The 23,542-nt window shown below is 42.2% G+C and overlaps 4 protein-coding genes and 1 long non-coding RNA gene across 7 annotated transcripts in view; 3 read left to right on the top strand and 2 right to left on the bottom strand.

Annotated features, from left to right (window-relative positions):
* LOC309476888 (vitelline membrane outer layer protein 1-like) overlaps positions 1–9,096 on the top strand; it is a 72,422-nt gene extending 63,326 nt beyond the window's left edge. Inside the window, exon 6 of the mRNA XM_082140034.1 lies at positions 9,010–9,096. The gene's annotated coding sequence lies outside the window, so the exon portion shown is untranslated. The remainder of the gene's footprint in view (positions 1–9,009) is intronic.
* LOC309476892 (vitelline membrane outer layer protein 1-like) overlaps positions 1–17,810 on the bottom strand; it is a 121,836-nt gene extending 104,026 nt beyond the window's left edge. For both annotated transcript variants that reach the window (XM_082140044.1, XM_082140046.1), the window contains exons 1-2: positions 17,404–17,810; positions 17,049–17,167 (exon numbers count right to left, since the gene is read on the bottom strand). In XM_082140044.1, the coding sequence (XP_081996170.1) occupies positions 17,049–17,167; positions 17,404–17,607 (323 nt within the window). In that variant the 5' untranslated portion in view covers positions 17,608–17,810. The remainder of the gene's footprint in view (positions 1–17,048; positions 17,168–17,403) is intronic.
* Positions 1–20,633, top strand: part of LOC309476899 (vitelline membrane outer layer protein 1-like) — a 101,398-nt gene extending 80,765 nt beyond the window's left edge. Inside the window, exons 3-6 of one of the 2 annotated variants that reach the window (XM_082140057.1) lie at positions 19,712–19,825; positions 20,076–20,248; positions 20,325–20,364; positions 20,547–20,633. In XM_082140057.1, coding sequence (XP_081996183.1) covers positions 19,712–19,825; positions 20,076–20,247 — 286 coding nt within the window. In that variant the 3' untranslated portion in view covers position 20,248; positions 20,325–20,364; positions 20,547–20,633. Of the gene's footprint in view, positions 1–19,711; positions 19,826–20,075; positions 20,249–20,324; positions 20,494–20,546 lie in introns of those variants that run through there. The other variant, XM_082140056.1, reaches the window with a different exon arrangement.
* LOC309476890 (vitelline membrane outer layer protein 1-like) lies at positions 1,718–3,871 on the top strand. The gene is made up of 5 exons (XM_082140038.1): positions 1,718–2,091; positions 2,344–2,471; positions 2,594–2,710; positions 2,927–3,108; positions 3,180–3,871. The coding sequence occupies exons 1-4, from the start codon at positions 1,891–1,893 to the stop codon at positions 3,105–3,107; spliced, it is 627 nt and encodes a 208-aa protein (XP_081996164.1). The 5' UTR covers positions 1,718–1,890; the 3' UTR covers position 3,108; positions 3,180–3,871.
* LOC309476915 lies at positions 9,494–12,552 on the bottom strand. The gene is made up of 2 exons (XR_014198412.1): positions 12,002–12,552; positions 9,494–9,773 (listed from the first exon to the last, which is right to left on the bottom strand). It is a non-coding gene; the product is annotated as an uncharacterized lncRNA (long non-coding RNA).
* Positions 20,634–23,542: the final 2,909 nt, after the last annotated feature.

The raw sequence follows: 23,542 nt of genomic DNA, 5'->3' as shown, positions 1-23,542 counted from the left end.
CAATTGGCCTTGCTGCCATGGCAACAGATTCGCAGTGCAATAGAGACGGGTGTCCACTGGAGGTCTCCACAACAACACTGCATCACAAGGACTTTAGTCTTTTCTCTAATTTTTGTCACACCGTGACAATAATTAAATATGGTTATACTTTTTTAGGAGTTTTTTAATCATCCTCTGGTGAGATATTGATTTTATTTGCAGTTGATTTCCTCTAAGGCTGTGTGGCTGTAAGTCAGTTGTAGTTGTTGTGTTTCTGCTCATCTCTCTCTTTTTTCTGTTCTTGCTGTTCCTCTTATCTTCAGTGAATCTGCTTGTTAACCGCTGGTGTCATCACTAATGCTCAGTCATCACAGTAGAGTGAATAATACATAATTTCACTAACTGCAACATTGCTTCACTGTTACTTTTACTCAGATTGGGACTATATGAAAACTGAGCATTGTTTAACACTGAGGATTTTACTGTGTACCAGTAAACATAAATGTGATATGTAACACAGAAGCAATTTGTTGTGGTCTTACTGGGATGATACTAGCATCCAAAAGACAACATATGCCACCAGCACACCAGCATCTGACAATTTCTAGTGGTTTGATTTGGTGATTACTTTTTCTTTGGAGTGAAATTTTGATGATTTATTTGCAAAGCAATTGCCATTGGATATGATTGCCAGTTTCTGTGTCCAGAGATCGGGTTGTCGGGGCCCCCGCCTTCGGCTGTCGCCCGATCCACTATGCACCGGCCCCTTACAGTCCCTCCTGCAGGTGGTGAGCCCACGGGAGGGCGGCTCCACGTCACTTCTTCGGGCTGAGCCCGGCCGGGCCTGGCTCCAGGGCGACGTCTCGCTCCTTGTTTTAATTTGCTTCATAGTGGGCTTATGAACCGCTCTTAGTCTGACCCGTCACCCAGGACCTGTTTGCCTTGGGAGACCCTATCAGGGGCATATAGCCCCGGACAACATAGCTCCTAGGATCATTCGGGTACTCAAACCCCTCCACCACGATAAGGTTGCAGTTCAAGGAGGGGATTACTACTTTTAAATGTTGTCTAATACACTTTGTTATATTTGCAAAGAAACACACTGTTGGTTGCACTCTTGAGTTCTCCTCATCTCTTGCAAGATGATGGGGTCACAAAATATTTTATTGATATTTTACCAAGAAAAAACGTTTTTAAGGACACTGACAGTTAAACGTATATTTTAATTGGATCAATGTTTGTATTTTTGTGTGTTCACTTGACGTACAGGTCATTGGTGTGCGCTCGGTGCTCCTAGCTGCTCATTGGGTAGAACCAGGACATCACAAAATTGATTAACCAGTCTGAAGAAGTTCTGATCAGCTCAAAAACTAATCCTGAGAGTAGTTTTACTCAGTTTTAGTTTAGAAACCAGACAGAATTCATTTAAAGTGGCCATTGTTATTATTTTCTTATTTCTTAGGCTCCAATTTTGACTGTTCTTGTGTAAGACTGCCCTTGTGTAACGTCTTTTCATTGTTATCTGCACATCAGGGACACACCTAGACAAAACAAGAACTAGGGTTGAACACACTTATACACTCACACCCAAACGTGAACGCAAGACACGCACATACATTTAAACATCTGACCTCTCTTCCATTGTATTGTATTTCTTAATATGCCAAATATGGTAATGGGACATTGTGGATGATTTTGCTTAATCTTGTGTATAAATATAAGGCTTCTCCCTTAATAAACTTGAGAATGTTATGGTACTACACAGTCTCTGTGTCTGCTTGATCATTCTCACATCACAAGGGTTGAGGCGTCTGTTTCCACCTGATCACTGATAGCTGAAGCTGCAGATAGTCTACGTGATTATTAATCTAACATTCACTATTTTATATCAATCAGGCCAGTGCTGTAGCAATGCATCACTTCTTTTCCATATTTTCACTGCTAGCCATTATTGGGCATGTGAGCGGTCAGGTCACAGAAGGTCGTTCTGAGCGGAGCATCGACCGAGATAACGGATCTGAGCTGACGGTGTCGAACGGAATGAAGTGGGGATCGTGGGGGCTTAAGAGCATGTGTCCAAGTGGATGGTACGCCGCAGGGTTTAGTTTGAAGGTAAGTTTGGCCTTGACATCGGTTATATGGGTTTGGCTTAGTGCTTCAAAGGTTCAAAGCCAAGAGAGAAAATTGATGTTTGTCATTTAATTCCAGGTTTCTCCAGGGAACTGCACTTGCTTAAGATTTTTAAAGTGTCTGTGTAATACTAAAGAGCATGAAGATAAATGTTACTATGGGTTGGGTTAGAGTTAACTCTCTTTTTTAAAGGGAAGATTGTCTCAATGTTGTTATTGTTGTTGTTGTTTTAAGGTGGAAAGACCAATTGGTGCTGGTGATGATACAGCGCTCAATGGGATTCGTCTTTACTGTGTCAATCGGTCCAAAGGATCATCAGGCTCACATGAGCGCCACGCCTCTATTGAGTCCGACTTAGGACAGTAATGGACTCCGATTATTACGAATTCTTACATTAAGTGTTTCAGCTAGATATGTGAATTGAGGATTTTCTTGAAAACAATAATTGATTTGATCAGGAAACCTTTTTGTGTGTTTTCTTCAGCTGGGGTGTGTGGACAGATATCAAATGGTGTCTTTCTGGATTCTTGAAAGATTTCCAGCTGAGAGTTGAATCTTACCAAGGATTTGCATATGATGATACGGCTGCAAACAACATCAGGTGAGTGTGTGCTGCTATAAGTCATCCTGGTTTTGTTTTGCTATTAAAGGACTCCGTTTTCCCTCATCAAGCAGTTCAATTAATATCACACTCGCAGTCGTGCTGCTGTTCATATTAGGCCGTCAGCTGCAGGTGATCATGTGACTGACATTCAATCCAACGGCACAAATTAATTACATATTTTATCATAATATTGTCACTTCGATTTTTCTCCAGGTTCACCTGCAGTGATGGTTTTTTGCTGCAGGGTGACGGTACAGCCTGGGGCGATTGGGGCAACTGGAGTCCCAAATGTAAAGGAACAGGAATCTGCGGCATTCAGACCCGGATAGAAGAGCCACAGGGAAGTGGAGACGACACCGCTCTCAATGACGTGCGCATGTTCTGCTGTGATTAAGGTGATGTGATCACAATCAAAAACTCAGACTGACACACACTGCAGATCAACTAAATCTGTTTATTCTTTCAGGTGTAAGAGGATGACAACAAGAACAGCAAGAAGATCAAATGGATGGTAATTATTGATCATCATACTATGATAAACTAACATGAACCTGTCAGGATTCAGATAGGGGAGACCCAGACGCAGAATGAGCAGGGGAATGATAGTTATTAACAGAAGACAGTACAAGACAGGGTGAGGCAGGAACAGTCCAAACAGAAGGGTCAACCGGCGACAGGACAGCTGTGGGGACTGCTGGAACCAACTCCAGAGGACTACAGGTCGAAGAACTGGTGAGGACGTGACCAGGCCCGGCAGATGGTTAAAGACAGGGCAAGGAACCATGAAGCAGAGATCTGACACTTGTTGCACACAGACCTCAAACCAGTCTAACTGCCAGACAGAAGGAACCAGCAGGCAGAGAACCCCGGGGAGCAGACAGGAACCAACACAAAATAAATAAAACATCAGTTAACAAAAGGAAAAACAATAGATGAACCAAAAATAAAGTTTGGGAGAACTAGAGCAAAATAAAGACTAGGACTTGACTAAAAAAAAAAGGACTGAAAAAAAGAAAGAAAATAAATACAAACCTAGAACTGACAGAACCACTAACTCTAGCACTGACTGACAAGCTGAGAGATAACACAAACACACACACACACACACACGCCAACACAAACAAAGACAGAGCTATGTGGTCAGACACAAGACAAACACGGTGAGTAATGTCTTGTCCTGTTATTATCATGCGTTGCGTCTGAATGCGTTGTTGTTTTTGGAGCTCTATCGATTTGATTTATAATTCTTGATTTTTCTCTTTAAACTCGCTTACAACGAACATTTTCTACTTTTCCTCACTGAGAAGCACTAACGTTACTGCTCAAACCTCATGGTTACAACGCGGACTGTTGAGCAGACGCGTCTCAAGCCTATTAGTGATCCAACGCTGGATACTCTTATAGGTTACTCCAGTGGATCACGGCTGAACGCGTCTTCTCCACACTCACTTACAAACAAACATTTATTTATTTATTTTCGCCTATCGTGCGTCTACTCTACACCCCTACCACTAAAAAACCTAAAAAAAATAAAATAAAAAAAATAAAAATAAAAATAATAAAAAACCTCATAGTTACAACGCGGACTGTTGAGCAGACGCGTCTCAAGCCTATTAGTGATCTAAATCTGCATACTCTTAAAGGTTACGTCCGTGGATCACGGCTGAACGTGTCTTCTCCACACTCACTTACAAACAAACAAACTTATAATATAAATTAGTATTAATATTGATAGCATCACTGGTAGCTTCGTTGCTAACTCACTGTCCATCTGTTAAAATGGCGAATATATCAGATGTAAGTAGTCTACCGTTTGGTGCAGGTGAGGACACATTTGAGCTGCACGCACTGCAGTCTGAGCTGGAAGCTGTTGAGAAACAGATCCACGACCTTTTATTGAGACAGGCCGAGCTGAGAGACCGGTGTTTGGCTCTTGAAACATCACGCGCCGATGCACACAAATCAGTGTTTAACGTTACTAACCCGCTGACTCCGACCGCGTCTACTCCGTGCGTTCCTCAGCATCGGTCGCACTCAGCCATGGTCTCGTTCACTCCGGCTCCAACACGCCACCACGAAGCCTGGGTGGTTCCGCAGCGGAAGACGCGAGTCAGGTTTAGACCAAGACTTTCTCCGACCCTCCCGGTTTTCGAGTTATCCACACAAAACCGCTTCTCCCCTCTTCGCGAAACAGAACGCGATGCTGTGATCATCGGCGATTCCATCGTTCGGCACGTACACGCTACGTTAGGTAAAAGTAAGGTGCACAGTCACTGCTTTCCTGGTGCTCGTGTTTCTGATATCGCTGCTCGCGTTCCCGAGATCATGAACGGTGACGAGCGCGTCGGAACTGTTGTCCTGCACGCGGGAGTGAACGACATCAGGCTGCGCCAGATGGAGATTCTGAAGAAAGACTTCAGGAATCTAATCGATACGGTACGCAGCACATCGCCTGAAACAACGATCATTGTGTCAGGACCGCTTCCCACGTACCGACTAGGGCATGAAAAGTTCCGCAGATTATTTGCGCTAAATGAATGGTTAATGTCATGGTGAAATGAGCAGAAACTGCTCTTTGTAAATAATTGGAATCTGTTTTGGGAGCGTCCTAGGCTTTTCCGTGCTGATGGCTTACACCCAAGCAGATTCGGAGCGGATCTTCTGTCAGATAACATCTCCAAAATGTTAAATACCCTTTGACTAGTAACCAAAAGTCCAAATCATAGTCTCTGCTGCACCAATTCAACCTGATATAAATACTAGTGTAGAACATTGCATAGAAACCGTGTCTATTCCTCGTTTAGTGAGATCAAATAATAAATCTAATGCAGGATCTAGGAAAAATCTAATTGTTATTAAAACAGAAAATGTTGCTATTAGTAAACAAAAACTATTTCTAAAGCTAGGTCTTCTAAACATTAGATCACTCACACCTAAGGCAGTGATTGTAAATGAAATAGTCACAGATAATAGCTTCGATGTACTTTGCCTTACTGAAACCTGGCTTATACCAAATGATTATTTCGGTATTAATGAGTCTACTCCTCCTGGATACTGTTATAAGCATGAGCCCCGTCTGATTGGTCGTGGCGGAGGTGTTGCAACCATTTATAAAGATTTTCTAAATGTTACTCAGAAAACGGGTTATACGTTTATTTCATTTGAAGTACTTGTACTAAATGTTATGCTCTTAGATGTTAGAAAAACATCCCTATTATCTCTAGCCTTGGCTACCGTATATAGACCGCCAGGGCCTTACGCTGATTTCCTAAAAGAGTTTGCAGATTTTCTCTCAGACCAATTAGTCAATGTCGATAAAGCATTAATTGTTGGAGATTTTAACATACACGTAGATAATCCAAATGATGCGTTAGGAGCTGCGTTTACAGATTTATTAAATTCATTTGGGGTCAAGCAAAACGTCACCGGACCAACACATCGTCTTAATCATACACTCGATTTAATTATATCACATGGAACCAATCCAACCGATATAGATATCATTCCACAAAGTGATGAAGTCACTGATCACTACATGGTAACTTGCATATTACGTACTGCTGTAATATGTCATGCGGCGTCGCGTTATCAACCAGGCAGAACAATCCTCCCATCCACCATAGATAATTTCTCAAATTGCTTATCAAATCTGTCTCAGCTGCTGCCTGAACCCAAACAAACAGATGAACTAGAAGAACTAACTAGCACTATGAGCACCATTCTCTCTAGAACATTGGATGTGGTTGCACCTATTAAATTAAAAAAGGTCAGAGAGAAAAATAAAGCACCATGGTATAACAATACTACGCATGCTTTAAAGAGAGAAACCCGTATTTTAGAGCGTAAATGGAAACAAACTAATTTAGAGGTCTTTCGAATCGCTTGGAAAGACAGTATGTCACGTTATAAAAAGGCCCTAAAAGCGGCCAGGGCTGAGCACCTCCGCAAACTAATAGAAAACAACCAAAACAATCCAAGGTTTTTATTTAACACCGTGGCTAGACTAACAAATAAACAGATGTCACCCGAACAAAATATCCCGTTACAGTTCAGTAGTAATGATTTTATGAACTTCTTCACTGAGAAAATAGAAAGCATCAGAACCACAATTGTAAACGTTCAATCTTCAATCGCGCATTATAATTCAGCTTCAATTATCACCCCGCAAGAAAAATTACAGTGCTTTACAACTATAGAACAAAAAGAGTTAAATAAACTTATCACTTCATCTAAAACAACAACATGTTTATTAGATCCTATACCAACTAAACTACTGAAAGAAGTGTTACCTGTAGTGGAAGAGCCTCTCCTCAATATTATTAACTCGTCTTTATCTTTAGGTCATGTTCCAAGAACATTCAAACTGGCAGTTATAAAACCTCTCATTAAGAAACCACAATTAGATCATAATAATCTAGCAAATTATAGACCCATTTCAGATCTTCCATTTATGTCTAAAATATTAGAAAAAGTGGTGTCCGCTCAACTGGGCTCTTTCTTGCAACAAAATGATATCTATGAAAAGTTTCAGTCTGGATTCAGACCGCATCATAGCACTGAAACTGCGCTTGTTAAAATCACAAATGATTTACTTTTAGCTTCTGACCAAGGCTGTATCTCAATACTAGTTTTACTTGATCTTAGTGCTGCGTTCGATACTATAGATCATACATTACTCTTAGATCGACTACAAAATTATACTGGTTTTCAAGGACAAGCACTAAGCTGGTTCAAATCATACCTATCTGACCGCTACCATTTTGTCTATTTAAATGGAGAAAAATCGATCATAACTCCAGTAAACTATGGAGTGCCGCAGGGATCTGTGTTAGGCCCTCTGTTATTTTCAATATATATGATGCCACTTGGAAATATTATAAGGAAACATGGAATTAGTTTCCATTGTTATGCTGATGACACTCAAATATATATTTCATCACGGCCGGATGAAAACGCTAAATTTTCCAAATTGACAGAGTGTGTTAAAGATATAAAAGATTGGATGACGCGTAATTTTCTTTTATTAAATCCAGACAAGACAGAGGTAATACTTATCGGTTCAAAAAACCGCCCACAAAACATCGCACAATACAACTTTAACATCATAGGATGTCCTGTTACTTTATCCTCTACAGTAAAAAACCTGGGTGTTATACTCGATTGCAACCTGTCTTTTGAAAATCATATTTCATATGTTACAAAAACAGCCTTTTTCCACCTTAGAAACATTGCTAAGCTACGTAATATGCTATCAGTTTCTGATGCAGAAAAGTTAGTTCATGCATTCATGACCTCGAGACTGGATTACTGTAATGCTTTATTAGCTGGTTGTCCTGCATCCTCAATAAACAAGCTACAGTTAGTCCAAAATGCCGCCGCTAGAGTTCTTACGAGATCAAGAAAATATGATCATATAACACTGATTTTATCATCACTGCATTGGTTACCTATAAAGCTCTGTATTAATTATAAGATATTGCTAGTGACTTACAAAGCCCTAAACGGCTTAGCTCCAGTCTATTTAACGGATCTTCTATCACCCTATAATCCATCGCGCTCTTTAAGATCACTAAATTCAAGGCTTTTGGTCATACCTAGGATATCCAGAACCACCAAAGGAGGGAGAGCATTTTCACATTTGGCTCCAAAACTCTGGAATAGTCTTCCTGATACTGTTCGTTGCTCAGACTCGCTCTCCCAGTTTAAAACTAGATTAAAGTCGCATCTCTTCAGCCAGGCATTCTTATAATCCTACAGTTCAAACTACAATCCGGCCTCTAGCTCATAAATGCCAGAGGAGAACTGGCCCCCGACTGAGCCTGGGTTCTCCCAAGGTTTTTTTTCTCCATTAGGTCACCTGATGGAGTTTTAGGACACCATTAGGTCACTTGATGGAGTTTTTCGGTTCCTTGCCACTGTTGCCTTTGGCTTGCTCAGTTGGGGATATTTTGGGGATATTTAATTTAATTTTATCAATCAATAAATTCCTCTTGAAAAAACTTTGTTGTATTATTTTAATTTAATACTGTGAAGCTGCTTTGATACAATCTGTATTGTGAAAAGCGCTATACAAATAAACTTGACTTGACTTGACAAGACAAACAAAGAAACATTAAACAAGACAAGACCGACAAGGGACCCTGACAGAAACATGTCATACAACAGTTTTGTAAAGAATAATGCAAAGTCAGCCGGTCATTATATCAAAATAAAGCTTAACCGGATGATCGGGACATTTTCATCCCGCCTATTATTGGAGTTTATTTTATTTTTAATTATTTAATTCTTTCTTGTAGGTTATTGATTCTTCTGAAGACTCCTGAACTTCTGCTGTCAGTCAGAACGGTTGCCAAATATCAGCATTAAAGACTTTCTAAACAGAACCTTGTAGTTTCACATTCTTTTGCACAACACTTTACATCAGATCGTTCACTACATTAGTGCATGTGGCAGATGGTCTAAAGTGACTTATATTACATTCAAAGTAATTGTCTTATCCGTTCATGCATTCCCTGAGAATCACCAACATACTCTACAGGAACACTACATTAAATTAAAGTGTAATATTGTCAATTCGGTTACCCTAAACTTTTTGCCTTTCTAAAGATATAACTGTATCGCTATATATATGTGTGTGTGTTTATAGCTAAAATGGCATAATGCATATTCAGAAAAATGATTTAATGCCAAACAAATTCAAACCTTATTTTAATATTTGAGAAGATTGTAAACCCACTCCTGCAGCAACTATCTGTAATGATAAACAGGTCGGAAGCAATAGCAAGTAAAAATGTTTATTTCAGTGAAGAAATACTCAGAAGTCAAACAGCATGAAAACATTCAGCGTCGTCGGAAGTCCTCTCTCTCTCTCGCTCTCACTCTCAGGCGAACAGGAACACAGACAGCAGGAGAGGTGACGCAGGGACTGAGACGGGCAGTGAAGAGTGCTGAGGACGGCTGGTGAGTGGTGAGATCGGTGGTGAAGTAGTCCAGGATCCGGTGCACACGAAACACGAGGAACAGGGAACGAGCACGCGAACAGGATGCATCAAACAACGATCTGACAAACATGAGACGAAAGACAGGGCATTAAATAAAGGCTGATGATGGCAAACAGCTGTTGCTGATCAGGATGATCAGCGACAACGCCCACATGAAACAAGGAACGTAACGAGACACACCCACCCAACACAAACACATGAGACTAGAATGAGACAGTGGATCTGACAACCGTGACAGTACCCTCCCCCCTAGGAACGCCTCCTGGCGTTCCCAGGGGATCCTACCTGTCGCTTGAAATCATCGATAAGGGAGTGATCCAGAATGTCTCGAGCAGGAACCCAACTCCTCTCCTCCGGACCGTAACCCTCCCAGTCCACCAAATACTGGAATCCGCGTCCCCTCCGTCTTGAGTCCAGAATACGACGTACCGAATATGTAAGTTCCCCGTCTACGAGACGCGGCGGTGGGGGAACTGGGGTAGGCGGATTAATGCGAGAGTAAAATACAGGCTTTATCTTTGACACATGGAAGGCGAGATGAATTCTCCTGTACGCCCGGAGGAAGTTTGAGTCGGACTGTCACCGGACTAATAATTTTGGTGACAGGAAACGGGCCAATAAATTTGGGAGCTAACTTGTTAGAAACGGAGTGGAGCGGAATGTTCTTAGTAGAAAGCCACACTTTTTGACCCACGACGTATACGGGAGGCCTTGACCGGTGGCGATCGGCCTTGGCCTTGGTACGCAAACCCACCTGGAGCAGAGTCTCACAGGCTCTAGTCCATGTGCGACGGCACCTCTGGACAAAGGCGTGAGCAGAGGGGACCGCGACTTCGGATTCCAGACTGGGAAAAATAGGTGGCTGGTACCCTAAGCTACACTTAAACGGAGAGAGGCCCGTGGCTGACACTGGTAACGAGTTATGAGCGTACTCAACCATAGAGAGTTGTTGGCTCCAGGACAAAGGATTCTTGGCTACCAAACATCGCAACATTCTCTCCAGATCCTGGTTGGCTCGTTCATACTGACCATTACTCTGGGGATGATAGCCCGAAGACAGACTGACCGTGGCTCCTAACAATCTACAAAACTCCTGCCAGAATTTGGACACAAACTGGGAACCCCTGTCAGAGACCTCGTCCATCGGGAGGCCATGTAACTGAAAGACGTGGTCAATCACAGTAACCGCTGTCTCCTTGGCTGATGGTAATTTGGGCAAGGGAATGAAATGTGCCGCCTTCGAGAACCGGTCCACAACGGTTAAAACAACCGTCATGCCTATGGAGGGCGGGAGGGCGGTGACAAAATCTAGCGCGATGTGGGACCAGGGTCTAGAAGGGACAGACAGCGGCCGAAGTAACCCATCAGGAGGTCAGTTAGACGTCTTACCCATGGCACAATCAGAACAAGCCAAAACAAAATCGTGAATGTCGCGAGCCATAAGTGGCCACCAAAATCGTTGCTTTACTAAGTGACTAGTGCGACTTACTCCTGGATGACAAGCCACGTTGGAGCAGTGACCCCATCGAATGACGTCGGACCGTAACTCCTCTGGAACAAACAAACAATTCGGTGGGCAAGCAGGCGGAGGCGTTACCCCTTCCAAGGCCGTCTTGACCTTCGACTCGACCTCCCATATGAGTGTTGAGATAACTACTTTCTCGGGTAAAATGCACTCGGGAGTCACCGGGCGTTCGGATGGATCAAAAATACGAGATAAGGAATCGGGTTTGTTGTTTTTGGAACCCGGGCGGTACGAGAGAGTAAAGTCAAAACGTCCGAAAAAAAGTGCCCACCGAGCCTGCCTGGAGTTGAGTCTTTTAGCGGATCTAATATATTCAAGGTTCTTGTGATCGGTCCAAACGATAAAAGGTACCCCCGAACCTTCTAACCAATGACGCCACTCCTCCAACGCTAACTTGACGGCCAACAGCTCTCTGTTACCAATGTCATAGTTACGTTCGGCAGGCGACAAACGATGTGAAAAAAACGCGCAAGGGTGCATCTTGTCGTCTGAGGAAGCGCGTTGGGAAAGAACTGCTCCTACCCCCACCTCTGACGCGTCGACCTCCACCACGAACTGACGTGTAGGATCAGGGGCGACAAGGATGGGAGCCGAAACAAATCGGCTCTTAAGGTTGGTTATACACAGCCTCGGCTGTGTCCGACCACCTGAACGTCGTTCTGGGGGAGGTCAAGGCAGTCAGAGGTGCGGCTAGCTGGCTGAAATTACGAATGAAACGTCGATAGAAATTGGTGAACCCCAGAAACCGCTGTAGGGCTTTACGGGAATCTGGACTTGGCCAATCCATCACAGCCTTAACCTTGTCAGGATCCATGCGCATTCCCTCAGACGAGACGATGTATCCTAGAAAAGAGACAGACTGTGCATGAAAATCGCATTTCTCCGCCTTGACAAAAAGCCCATTCTCTAACAACCTCTGAAGCACTCGTCTGACGTGTTGAACGTGTTCCTGGAGAGACGAAGAAAAAATCAATATGTCATCCAGGTAGACATATATGAACTGGTCTACCATGTCTCTCAACACGTCATTGACGAGTGCCTGGAAAACCGCTGGGCTGTTGGAAAGCCCGAAAGGCATAACCAAATATTCAAAGTGCCCCCAAGGGGTGTTAAAAGCGGTTTTCCATTCATCCCCCTTCCTGATGCGGACCAAATGATATGCGTTACGTAAGTCCAATTTTGTGAAAATGGATGCTCCCTGCAACCTCTCGAAAGCTGAAGACATCAACGGCAAAGGATAAGTATTCTTTACCGTGATGTTGTTCAGCTCTCGGTAATCAATACAAGGTCGCAGAGAACCATCCTTCTTTCCAACAAAAGGGTGTGAGCCAAGGGTGACCCAACACAACAGGTGCAACCGGGGAGTCCATGAGGAGGAAAGGGATGGTCTCAGTGTGGTTGCCGGAGGTGATAAGGGTTATGGGGTCAGTAGAATGGGTAATGTTGGGGAGTTGTTGACCATTCAGGGCATTGACAGAGATCTGGTGAGGAAGCGACGAGATGGGAAGGTGAAGTTGGTATGCAAGATTAATGTCCATGAAGTTACCCTCCGCTCCGGAATCCACGAGTGCTTGACAGGTGTGCGTATTGTTGGCCCATCTCAGTCTAACCGGAAGGAGAGTGGATGGTGAGGACTTCCCGGCGGAGATCCCACCCGATAGTAGCCTCAACCTTTCTATCGGGCTTGCTCTTTTACCGGGCATGCGTGTAGATAATGTCCCCGGCCCCCACAGTAGAGACAGAGTCCCTGAGATCTCCGCCTCTCTCTCTCCTCCCGGGAAAGCCGAGCTCTGCCCACTTGCATGGGCTCGTGATCGTCGGCGTGACCGACCGTGTTCTCCTCCGGGATGCTGCGTTGAACCGCTCCTCCGGGATCGCGGGTGGCATGAAGATGATGACCAAGCTGGTTCATGCGGGCATCCACCCGTAACGCCAGTTCAATAAGTCCATTGAGCGTGGGAGGAAGGTCCAGCATGTATATCTCTCTTTTAACACGCTCGTCCAGCCCATGCAGGAACATATCCCACTGTGCCTCCTCGTTCCATTTGCACTCGGCCGCCAGCGTACGGAATTCGATGGAGTAATCTGCGACAGATGAATTCCCTTGCTTAAGGTCCGCAAGTCTTCTGGCAGCCTCCTTGCCAGCTACGGCCCGGTCGAAGACCCTCTTCATTTCGGCGCCGAGTGCTTGGAACGAGTCGCAGCAGTGGTCCTTGTTCTCCCACACCGCCGTCCCCCACAGTGCTGCACGGCCCCTTAGTAACGTGAGAACGAACGCCACTTTACTCTCCTCCGTGACGAATGTCCGGGGCTGCAATGAAAAATGCATAGAGCATCGGGTAAGGAAAGCTCTGCAAAAGTTGGGCTCACCGGCGTAACTCTCTGGTACAGGAAGGCGGGGCTCCACCAGCGGCTCTCTCTCGGGTATGGTAGGGGGAACAGCCGGTGTGGGTGGCACAGTGGGAATGCTTAGACGTTGGACCTGCTGGGTGAGCTCGGACACCTGCGTCACAAGCGCTTGGACAGCGCGTCCGGTGTTCGAGATGCTCTCCTGCTGCTGGTCCATTCGGGAAATGCTGTGATCGATAAAATCCTTGAGTGATGCTGCACTTGCTGCTTCCATTGTTGGTCAGATCGTTCTGTAATGATAAACAGGTCGGAAGCAATAGCAAGTAAAAATGTTTATTTCAGTGAAGAAATACTCAGAAGTCAAACAGCATGAAAACATTCAGCGTCGTCGGAAGTCCTATCAGGGACAAAATTATAACTATGCAACCGTCTACTACAGTATTGCATCAGGCAGTGCATTTTTGACTCCCTGAGGAAAAATTTGATTCATTCATTGCAATAGGAGAGGAAGAATTTACTAAACTCGTTAAATCATCTAAATCGACAACATGTATGTTAGACCCTATACCGACTAAGCTACTGAAAGAGATGCTTCCAGAGGTCATAGATCCACTTCTTAATATTATTAATTTGTCTTTGTCTCTAGGATACGTACCAAAAACTTTTAAGCTGGCTATGATTAAACCGCTTGTTAAAAAAACGCAACTTGATCCTACAGAATTAGTCAATTACAGGCCGATCTCGAAATCTACCTTTTCTGTCAAAGGTACTAGAAAAGGCGGTATCCTCACAACTATGTTCCTTTCTTGAAAGAAATGATATCTGCAAGGATTTTCAATCAGGATTTAGACCGTACCATAGCACTGAGACAGCTCTCATTAGAGTCACAAGTGATTTGCTCTTATCATCCGATCGTGGTTGTATCTCGCTATTAGTGTTACTCGATATTAGTGCTGCATTTGACACTATCGACCACAACATTCTTTTAAATAGACTCAAAAATTAAGTTGGCATTAGTGGAATTGCATTAGCATGGTTTAACTTGAAATGTTTGAATACACTAATTCAAACATTTAACTTAATACTTTTGTGTACTATCAATGTGAACCCTTCCATTAGTATAGATTTCACTAGCTTCAACAAGCTAGTTTGCTAACATTCTAATTTGTTTACATATTAACAACAGTGTGTTATACAGTAGCACTTGCTGTATGAGTGCAACAAATTAGGGTTTATTTGCTCTCAAATCAAACTCATGCACCACTTGTCACCATGATGGTAACTATCCTAAAACCAACATTAACAGAAATGCTTCTAAATTAGCATAACAAAACATTAATCACTACTAAATCTCCCACTTAACATTAATGTTGCACAAAAAAAAACATTATATTACACTTAATTGTAGCATTTACTCTCCCTTTCGAGTCCCATCGGCAAAGCATGCTTGAAAATAGACATCCCATCCGTTTTTAGTTAAAATTAAGTTCGTCTAAATTAAAAGAAATAATTTCATAAAAAGGCTCATTATGATACACAAGATTAAGCAAAATCATCCAGCTCCTTCTTTGATTGGTCAGTAGAACATGCCTGCTTCTTTTTTGAGCCAATCAGAACATTACATTTATATGTATTTAAATTCAGCCAATCATTTTATATTATATTTTGTGATAACTGGCTTACTTTACAGATTTACATTACAAAACTGTTGTATGACATGGTTTATGTTAGTTTATCATAATATGATGATCAATAATTTCAATACATTTGATCTTCTTGCTGTTCTTGTTGTCATCCTCCTTCACCTGAAAGAAAAATCCAATTTAGTAGATCTGCAGTCACTATTAGTAAGATCTGAGTTTTTGATTGTGATCACATCACCTTAATCACAGCAGAACATGCGCACGTCATTGAGAGCGGTTTCGTCTCCACTTCCCTGTGGCTCTTCTATCCGGGTCTTGATGCCGCAGATTCCTTTTCCCATTCAGGTCGGGCTCCAGTTGCCCCAGTTGCCCCAGTCTGTGCCGTCACCCTGCAGCACAAAACCTCCAGTGCAGGTGAACCTGGACAAAAATTCAGATGTGACAATATTATGATAAAATATGTAATTGTGCAGTTGGATTGAATGTCAGTCACATGATCCCCTGCAGCCGACAGCTTTATCACTGCAATCTTGAACAGCAGCACGACTGCGAGTGTGAAATTAACTAAACTATTGATGGGGGAAAACTGAGTCCTTAAATAGCTAAATAAACCCAGGATGAGTAAGAGATGTTATAACTTATAGCAGCACATGCTCACTTGATGTTGTTTGCGGCCGTATCATCTCCATCTCCTTGGGAAGATTCAACTCTCAGCTGGAAAGCTGTCAAGCAGGCCCGGAGTGGGTAATCGGGAGATTCGGGAGAATTCCCGGTGGGCCGCTTCACTTTTGGGCCGGTCGAGGATATATATATTTATTTTTTTTTCACATTTCAATGTCACGTTAGTTACATTAGGCTACACACGTTCCGCATTCTGACACCGCAGCGAGTTGGTTGGGTCCATAACACGTCTTTTCCAAAACGTTTTCTCAGGTAGGCTACCGCGGCACCGCCGGCGCCTACCGATAGCTGGGCCGGCCCTACCGTAACGGTACGCGTCAGGGAGGATGGATGGGAGGAAGAGGCCAGGAGTTATGGAAGCTTTGTTTCTGCCACAGAATAAAACATTTTAAAAGATAATTGCGACTTTTTATCTCACAATTGCGAGTTTACAGCTCGCAATTCTGACTTTATTTCTTTAAAGTCACAATTGCTTATAAAGTCAGCAAGATATAGAGTCAGAATTGTGATATAAAGTCGCAATTGTATGTTATAAAGTCAGAATTGCGAGATATAAAGTCAGAATTGTGTGAAATAAAGTCGCAATTGCTTCTTATAAAGTCAGAATGGCAAGATATAAAGTCAGAACTGCGTGAAATAAAGTTGCAGTTGCTTATAAAGTCAGAATTGCAAGATATAGAGTCAGAATTGTGTGATATAAAGTCACGTTATAAAGTCAAAATTGCGAAATATAAAGTAAGAATTGTGTAATAAAGTCGCAATTGCTTCTTATAAAGTCTAAGTGAATTATTATTTAACCTTTACATTATTTGTTGAACCATGGTATTAATACAAACTACACAATAGCTGAACTGTTCCATTTATCCAATTTAGAAAAAGTGCTAATTTGGAATTCCACCATGGAAAAAGTGGGCCGGTCTTGGGCCTGAAACTCCCGGGCTGAAAAGTGGCCCCACTCCGGCCCTGCTGTCAAGTATCCAGAATGACACCATTTGATATCTGTCCACACACCCCAGCTAAATAAAACACACAGAGGTTGCCTGATCAAATCAATTATTATTTTCAAAAAAATCCTCAATTTACTTATCTACCTTAAACACTTAATGCAAGAATTGTTAATAATCTGAGTCCATTACTTTCCAACGTCGGACTCAATTGAGGTGTAGTCACGTGAGCCTGATGATTCTTTGGACCGATCGACACAGTGAAGACGAATCCCATTGAGCGCTGTATCATCACCACCTGGTCCTTCCACCTTAAAACAACAACATTGAGACAATCTTCCATTTGAAAGAGTTAACTCTAACCCAACCCATAGTAACATTTATCTTCATGCTCTTTATTATTACACAGACACTTTAAAAATCTTAAGCAGGTGAAGTTCCCTGGAGAAACCTGGAATTAAATGACAAACAGCAACTCCACAGTTTTGAACCTTTGAAGCGCTCATCCACCCCCATATTAGCAAAATAGAGTCAATGCCCAACTTACCTTCAGACTAAACCCTGTGGCGTACGTTCCAATTGGACACATGCTCCTAAACCTCCACGATCCCCAATTCATTCCGTTCGACACCGTCAGCTCAGATCTGTAAAGTCGGTCAATGCTCCGCTCAGAACGACTTTCTGCAGGCCGACCACTCACATGCCCAATAATGGCCAGCAGTGAAAACATCATGGAAAAGAAGTGATGCATTGCTACAGCACTGGCCTGATTGATAAAAAAATAAATACTGATTGTTAGATTTTCAGGTAGACTATCTGCAGCCTGTAGGAAACTCAGAAGTGAAGACCAGGAGACTTGGTTGTATCTTCAGCAGGATTCTTTACTGAGAACACCAGCTGTCGGTAGCTGAGGTCATCAAGTCTGACTAATGGGATTTTACATGGTATCTTATAGGCATTCAATGGGCAGTCCTTAAAGGGATAGTTCACTTTGAAATTCATTTTTGGCATGTTTTAGCTTACCTCAAGGGCATCCAAGATGTACGTGTCTTTTTTTCCGCAGTAGTTTCAATTTTGATATTTTTAGGTCAAACCGTTCTTGTCTGTCAGTCATATAATGCAGGTCTATGGTCATGGTCTCAAAACACAAGCACAGAATCCAAATTAAAACAATTCCCCGTCGTCCAAATTAAACAATTCCCCATCGTAAGTACACATTAATGGCCTAAGACACGAAACGAGCGGTTTGTGTGAGAAAACGAACAGTATTTATATTGTTTTTACCTCTTATACGCAGACATGTCCAAGTGATCTGATCTGACGTGTACGCAGACTGGTGCATAGATATATACACTAGATGTCGCCTTAAAGACATTCGTTCCAATGAACTGCCGTAGACAAGGCGACATCTAGTGTGTATATATCTATGCATCTATGTGTATATATTCTGGCCGGAATTTTGAGATCGCAATAGATGTGACGGACTATTATGCGTTAAGAGCTCGCTCAAGTACTGCGGAGCTAAACCATTTAGTGCTTTGTAAATAATCCGCAATATTTTATAATGTATACGATGTTTAATAGGGAGCCAATGCAGTGTTGACAGAACCGGGCCAATATGGTCATACTTCCTGGTTCTGGTAAGAACTCGAGCTGCTGCGTTTTGGACCAGCTGTAGTTTGTTTATTAAGCGTGCAGGGCAACCACCCAGTAGAGCATTACAATAATCTAGCCTTGAGGTCATGAAAGCATGAACTAATTGTTCCGCATTTTTCAATGAGAGCATATGGCATAATTTAGATATATTTTTAAGATGGAAAAATGCGGTTTTACAGATACTAGACACGTGACTTTCAAATGAAAGATTGGTATCAAAGAGCACACCCAGGTTCCTAACCGACGACGAGGACTTGACAGAACAGCCATCAAGTGTTAGACAGTATTCTAGGTTATTACGTGAGGAATATTTTTGTCCAAAAATTAGAATCTCTGTTTTTTTCAGAATTAAGTAGTAGGAAATTACTAGTCCTCCGATTTTTTATATCAGCTATGCATTCCGTTAATTTTCTGAATTTGTAAGTTTCGTCAGGGCGTGAAGAAATATAGAGATGAGTATCATCAGCATAACCGTGAAAACTAATGCCATGCTTCCTAATGATATCTCCCAAGGGTAGCATACACAGAGTGAACAGCAACGGTCCTAGTACTGAGCCTTGTGGTGCACCATACTGAACTTTTGATCGATAAGACATCTCTTCATTTACTGCTACAAACTGATAACGTTCACATAAGTATGATTTAAGAACAATTAAAATGTATAAGTACAAAATAAAACTCTGCCAGTTCTGTTAACTTGAATTTCACAACTTAAAAACAACAAATTTAGATGCATTCTGACCTCTGAGGTCAGAAGGTCCCTCTTCAGCTATCTCCATCCTGGCTCACTCTGCACGGATACAGGTGTACAAACATGCATACATTTCCCGTTCACATACATATATTTCCTGTTCCCATACCACTACAAACAATATACATTTGTGACTCACATTGCAGTGTAATATCTACTAAAAATCAATGAAAATCAAATTTTTTCCATTACACTACAGGCTGCAGATAGTCTACCTGAAAATTAATCTAACAATCAGTATTTGTTTTTTATCAATCAGGCCAGTGCTGTAATCCAAAGATTCATCAGGCTCACATGACTACAACTAAATTGAGTCCAGCGTAGGAAAGTAATGGACTCAAATTATCAACAATTCTTGCATTAAGTGATTAAGCTAGATAAGTAAATTGAGGATTTTCTTGAAAATAATAATTGATTTGATCAGGCAACCTCTGTGTGTTTTCTTCAGGTGGGGAGAGTGGACAGATATCAAATGGTGTCCTTCTGGATACTTGACAGCTTTCCAGCTGAGAGTTGAATCTCGCCAAGGAGATGGAGATGATACGGCCGCAAACAACATCAGGTGAGTGTGTGGTGCTATAAGATATAACATTTCTTACGCAGTGTAAACCTCTTACACCATCTCTTACCCATCCTGGGTTTATTTAGCTATTTAAGGACTCCGTTTTCCTCCATAAACTAACTCAGTTTAGTTAATTTCACACTTGCTGTTCGTGATTGTGATTGCTGCAGGTGATCATGTCACTGGCATTCAATCCGACAGCACAATAACATATTTTATCATAATATTGTCACATCTGAATTTTTTCCAGGTTCACCTGCAGTGGAGGTTTTGTGCTGGAGGGTTACAGCACAGACTGGGGCAACTGGAGTCCAACGTGTGAAGGAAGAGGAATCTGTGGCATACAGACCCGGATAGAAGAGCCACTGGGAAGAGGAGACGACACCGCTCTCAATGACGTGCGCATGTTCTGCTGTGATTAAGGTGATGTGATCACAATCAAAAACTCAGATCTTACTAATAGTGACTGCAGATCAACTAAATTTGATTTTTCTTTCAGGTGTTCGAGGATGACAACAAGAACAGCAAGAAGATCAAATGTATTGTTATTATTGATCATCATACTATGATAAACTAACATGAACCATGTCATACAACAGTTTTGTAATGTAAATCTGTAAAGTCAGCCGGTCATTATCACAAAATAAAGCCTAACTGGATGATCATGACATTTGCATCCCGCCTATTATTGGAGTTGAAATTATTTGATTCTTTCTTGTAGGTTATTGATTCTTCTGAAGACTCCTGAACTTCTGCTGTCAGTCAGAACGGTTGCCAAATATCAGCATTAAAGACTTTCTAAACAGAACCTTGTAGTTTCACATTCTTTTGCACAACACTTTACATCAGATCGTTCACTACATTAGTGCATGTGGCAGATGGTCTAAAGCCACTTATATTGCATTCAAGGCAAGGCAAGGCACTTTTTGCCTTTCCAAAGATATTATTGTATCCCAATATATATATATATATATATATATACACACACACTCACCTAAAGGATTATTAGGAACACCATACTAATACTGTGTTTGACCCCCTTTCGCCTTCAGAACTGCCTTAATTCTACGTGGCATTGATTCAACAAGGTGCTGAAAGCATTCTTTAGAAATGTTGGCCCATATTAATAGGATAGCATCTTGCAGTTGATGGAGATTTGTGGGATGCACATCCAGGGCACGAAGCTCCCGTTCCACCACATCCCAAAGATGCTCTATTGGGTTGAGATCTGGTGACTGTGTTCTGGTGACTCCGCAGTAGTTTCAATTTTGATATTTTTAGGTCAAACCGTTCTTGTCTGTCAGTCATATAATGCAGGTCTATGGTCATTATCTCAAAACACAAGCACAGAGTCCAAATTAAAACAATTCCCCGTCGTCCAAATTAAACAATTCCCCATCGTAAGTACACATTGATGGCCCAAGACACGAAACGAGCGGTTTTTGTGAGAAAACGAACAGTATTTATATCGTTTTTACCACTTATACGCAGCCATGTCGAAGTGATCTGATCTGACGTGTACGCAGACTGGTGCATAGAGATATACACACTAGATGTCGCCTTGTCTACGGCAGTTCATTGGAACGAATGTCTTTAGGGCGACATCTAGTGTATATATCTATGCACCAGTCTGCGTACACGTCAGATCAGATCACTTCGACATGGCTGCGTATAAGTGGTAAAAACGATATAAATACTGTTCGTTTACTCACACAAACCGCTCGTTTCGTGTCTTAGGCCATCAATGTGTACTTACGATGGGGAATTGTTTAATTTGGACGACGGGGAATTGTTTTAATTTGGACTCTGTGCTTGTGTTTTGAGATAATGACCATAGACCTGCATTATGACTGACAGACAAGAACGGTTTGACCTAAAAATATAAAAATTGAAACTACTGCGGAAAAAAAGACACCTACATCTTGGATGCCCTTGAGGTAAGCTAAAACATACCAAAAATTAATTTCAAAGTGAACTATCCCTTTAATAACAATCGATGAAATGTTTAGACCCTTACTGATAAGTAAATCTAGAGTGTGTCCACGATTGTGTGTGGGTCCATGTACATGCTGAGTCAGATCAAAAGTTTTTAAAACAGTTTTGATTTCTTTTGCCATATTGTTTTCTGCATTATCTATGTGAATGTTAAAATCTCCAGCAATGGCAAAACAGTCAAACTCTGAGGTAGTTGTTGATAACAGTTCTGTAAAGTCCTCAGCAAAGGCTGGAGAATATTTTGGAGGCCTATAAATAATGATAAATAAAATGCGTGGAGCACCTTTTAACACAGTACCCAGATATTCGAAAGACGGGTAATTCCCAAATGATATTTGCTTACATTGATAGATATCTTTAAAAAGAGCAGCTAGACCCCCACCTCTCTTAACAGCTCTGCAGACACTCATAAAAGTAAAGTTAGGAGGGGCTGTTTCATTTAGGATTGTTGCACTGCAGCTGTCTTCTAGCCAGGTTTCATTTAGAAACATAAAGTCCAGGTTGTATGTTGTTATTAAGTCGTTAACTAGAAGTTATTTATTTTTAAGTGAGCGAATGTTTAAAAGTGCTAACTTAACAGTCTTACTTTTTGTCCCCACAGCAATCTTAGTTTGACAAGAATAGGCACCAGATTAGTTGGGTTTGCTGAACGGCTATTGAAGGCCTTAGACTTTCTATCTTGTAATAGAACAGCAATAGAGAAAGATACAGGCACACTGGGTTCCCGCTTGTTCTGTAAACATTTGAGAAAGTTACTGTTATCATAGCAGGGACCCAAAACACATCACTGAGAGCTGGTATCAGTTGTTTTTGGTTCACCTCGAGCAGATGGAGGAGGGTGTGGGCCCTGGTGTTTTGGCCGAAGAGGCCGAAGAGCTCTCACAGGAGGAGGGGGCAGGCGAGCTCGGCGCGCAGGCTTTGGTGTTTGAGGTGCCTGACGTTTTTTGGTTGGTATCTGGGGGCTTGCAGCAAAAGAGTGGGATAGTCTGGTTCCAGCATGCACCAGTTCTTCCATTTTCTGTGAGAAGCACAGAAGTGGAGTTGCTGGTGAGAGGGGAAAAGTATCTGGTGAAAGGGGCTGTTGCTCAGGTGTTATCGGAGGCTGGGATATGCTGTCCTGGCTTCCCTGGCTGTTTTCCAGGAAGTCGTCCTTGGGTGCTGAATCTTGGAGCAGTTCTAATATGTCTGTCTGTGGTGAGCTCTGTGGGCAGGGCTCAGCTGAGATTGTGTCCGTGAGCAGAGGTTGTTGTGGCTCAGTGGTGTTATCATTGTCCTTGTGTGATATGTCAACCGCATGTCCATTTTGCTGCTGAAGTGAAGTCCCGTGTTCATTCATACTGTTTCCAGGTGTGTGTGTGTGTCGTTCAGATTGACCCACACTGCAGAAGGATGATTGAGGGAGAAGTCAATATTGTCCTTTAACACTCTTGAACCAAGTTTGTTTGGGTGATGGCCATCCCGATGAAATAGTTGTCTCTGACTCCAGAAAATATTGAAGTTGTCAATGAAGTTTACTCCTTTTATATTGCAGGTTTTTTGCAGCCATGTATTAATCCCAAGCAGCCGTGAAAACCTGTTTGTTCCTCTTGCTGGGAGTGGTCCACTGATGAATGTTTGAACTTTCAGTCTTTTAAGTGTTTCAAAAAGTTCATTGAAATCCTTCTTAAGGAGTTCTGACTGCTCTTTATGAATATCATTCTTCCCCACATGAATGATGAGTCG

Source organism: Leuciscus leuciscus, assembly GCF_965113295.1.
Source record: "Leuciscus leuciscus genome assembly, chromosome: 16".
NCBI lineage: Eukaryota > Metazoa > Chordata > Actinopteri > Cypriniformes > Leuciscidae > Leuciscus > Leuciscus leuciscus.
The sequence above is the reverse complement of the archived record's forward strand: the minus strand, read 5'-3'. Positions and strand labels throughout refer to the sequence as shown.

What these genes read in the sequence shown, in the direction of transcription:
- LOC309476890 (XM_082140038.1), top strand. Translation starts at nt 1,891, where the DNA reads ATGCATCACTTCTTTTCCATATTTTCACTGCTAGCCATTATTGGGCAT. An exon ending in CCGCAGGGTTTAGTTTGAAG is followed by an intron (nt 2,092 to 2,343) that starts GTAAGTTTGGCC and finishes TGTTGTTTTAAG; the next exon opens with GTGGAAAGACCAATTGGTGC. An exon ending in ACGGCTGCAAACAACATCAG is followed by an intron (nt 2,711 to 2,926) that starts GTGAGTGTGTGC and finishes ATTTTTCTCCAG; the next exon opens with GTTCACCTGCAGTGATGGTT.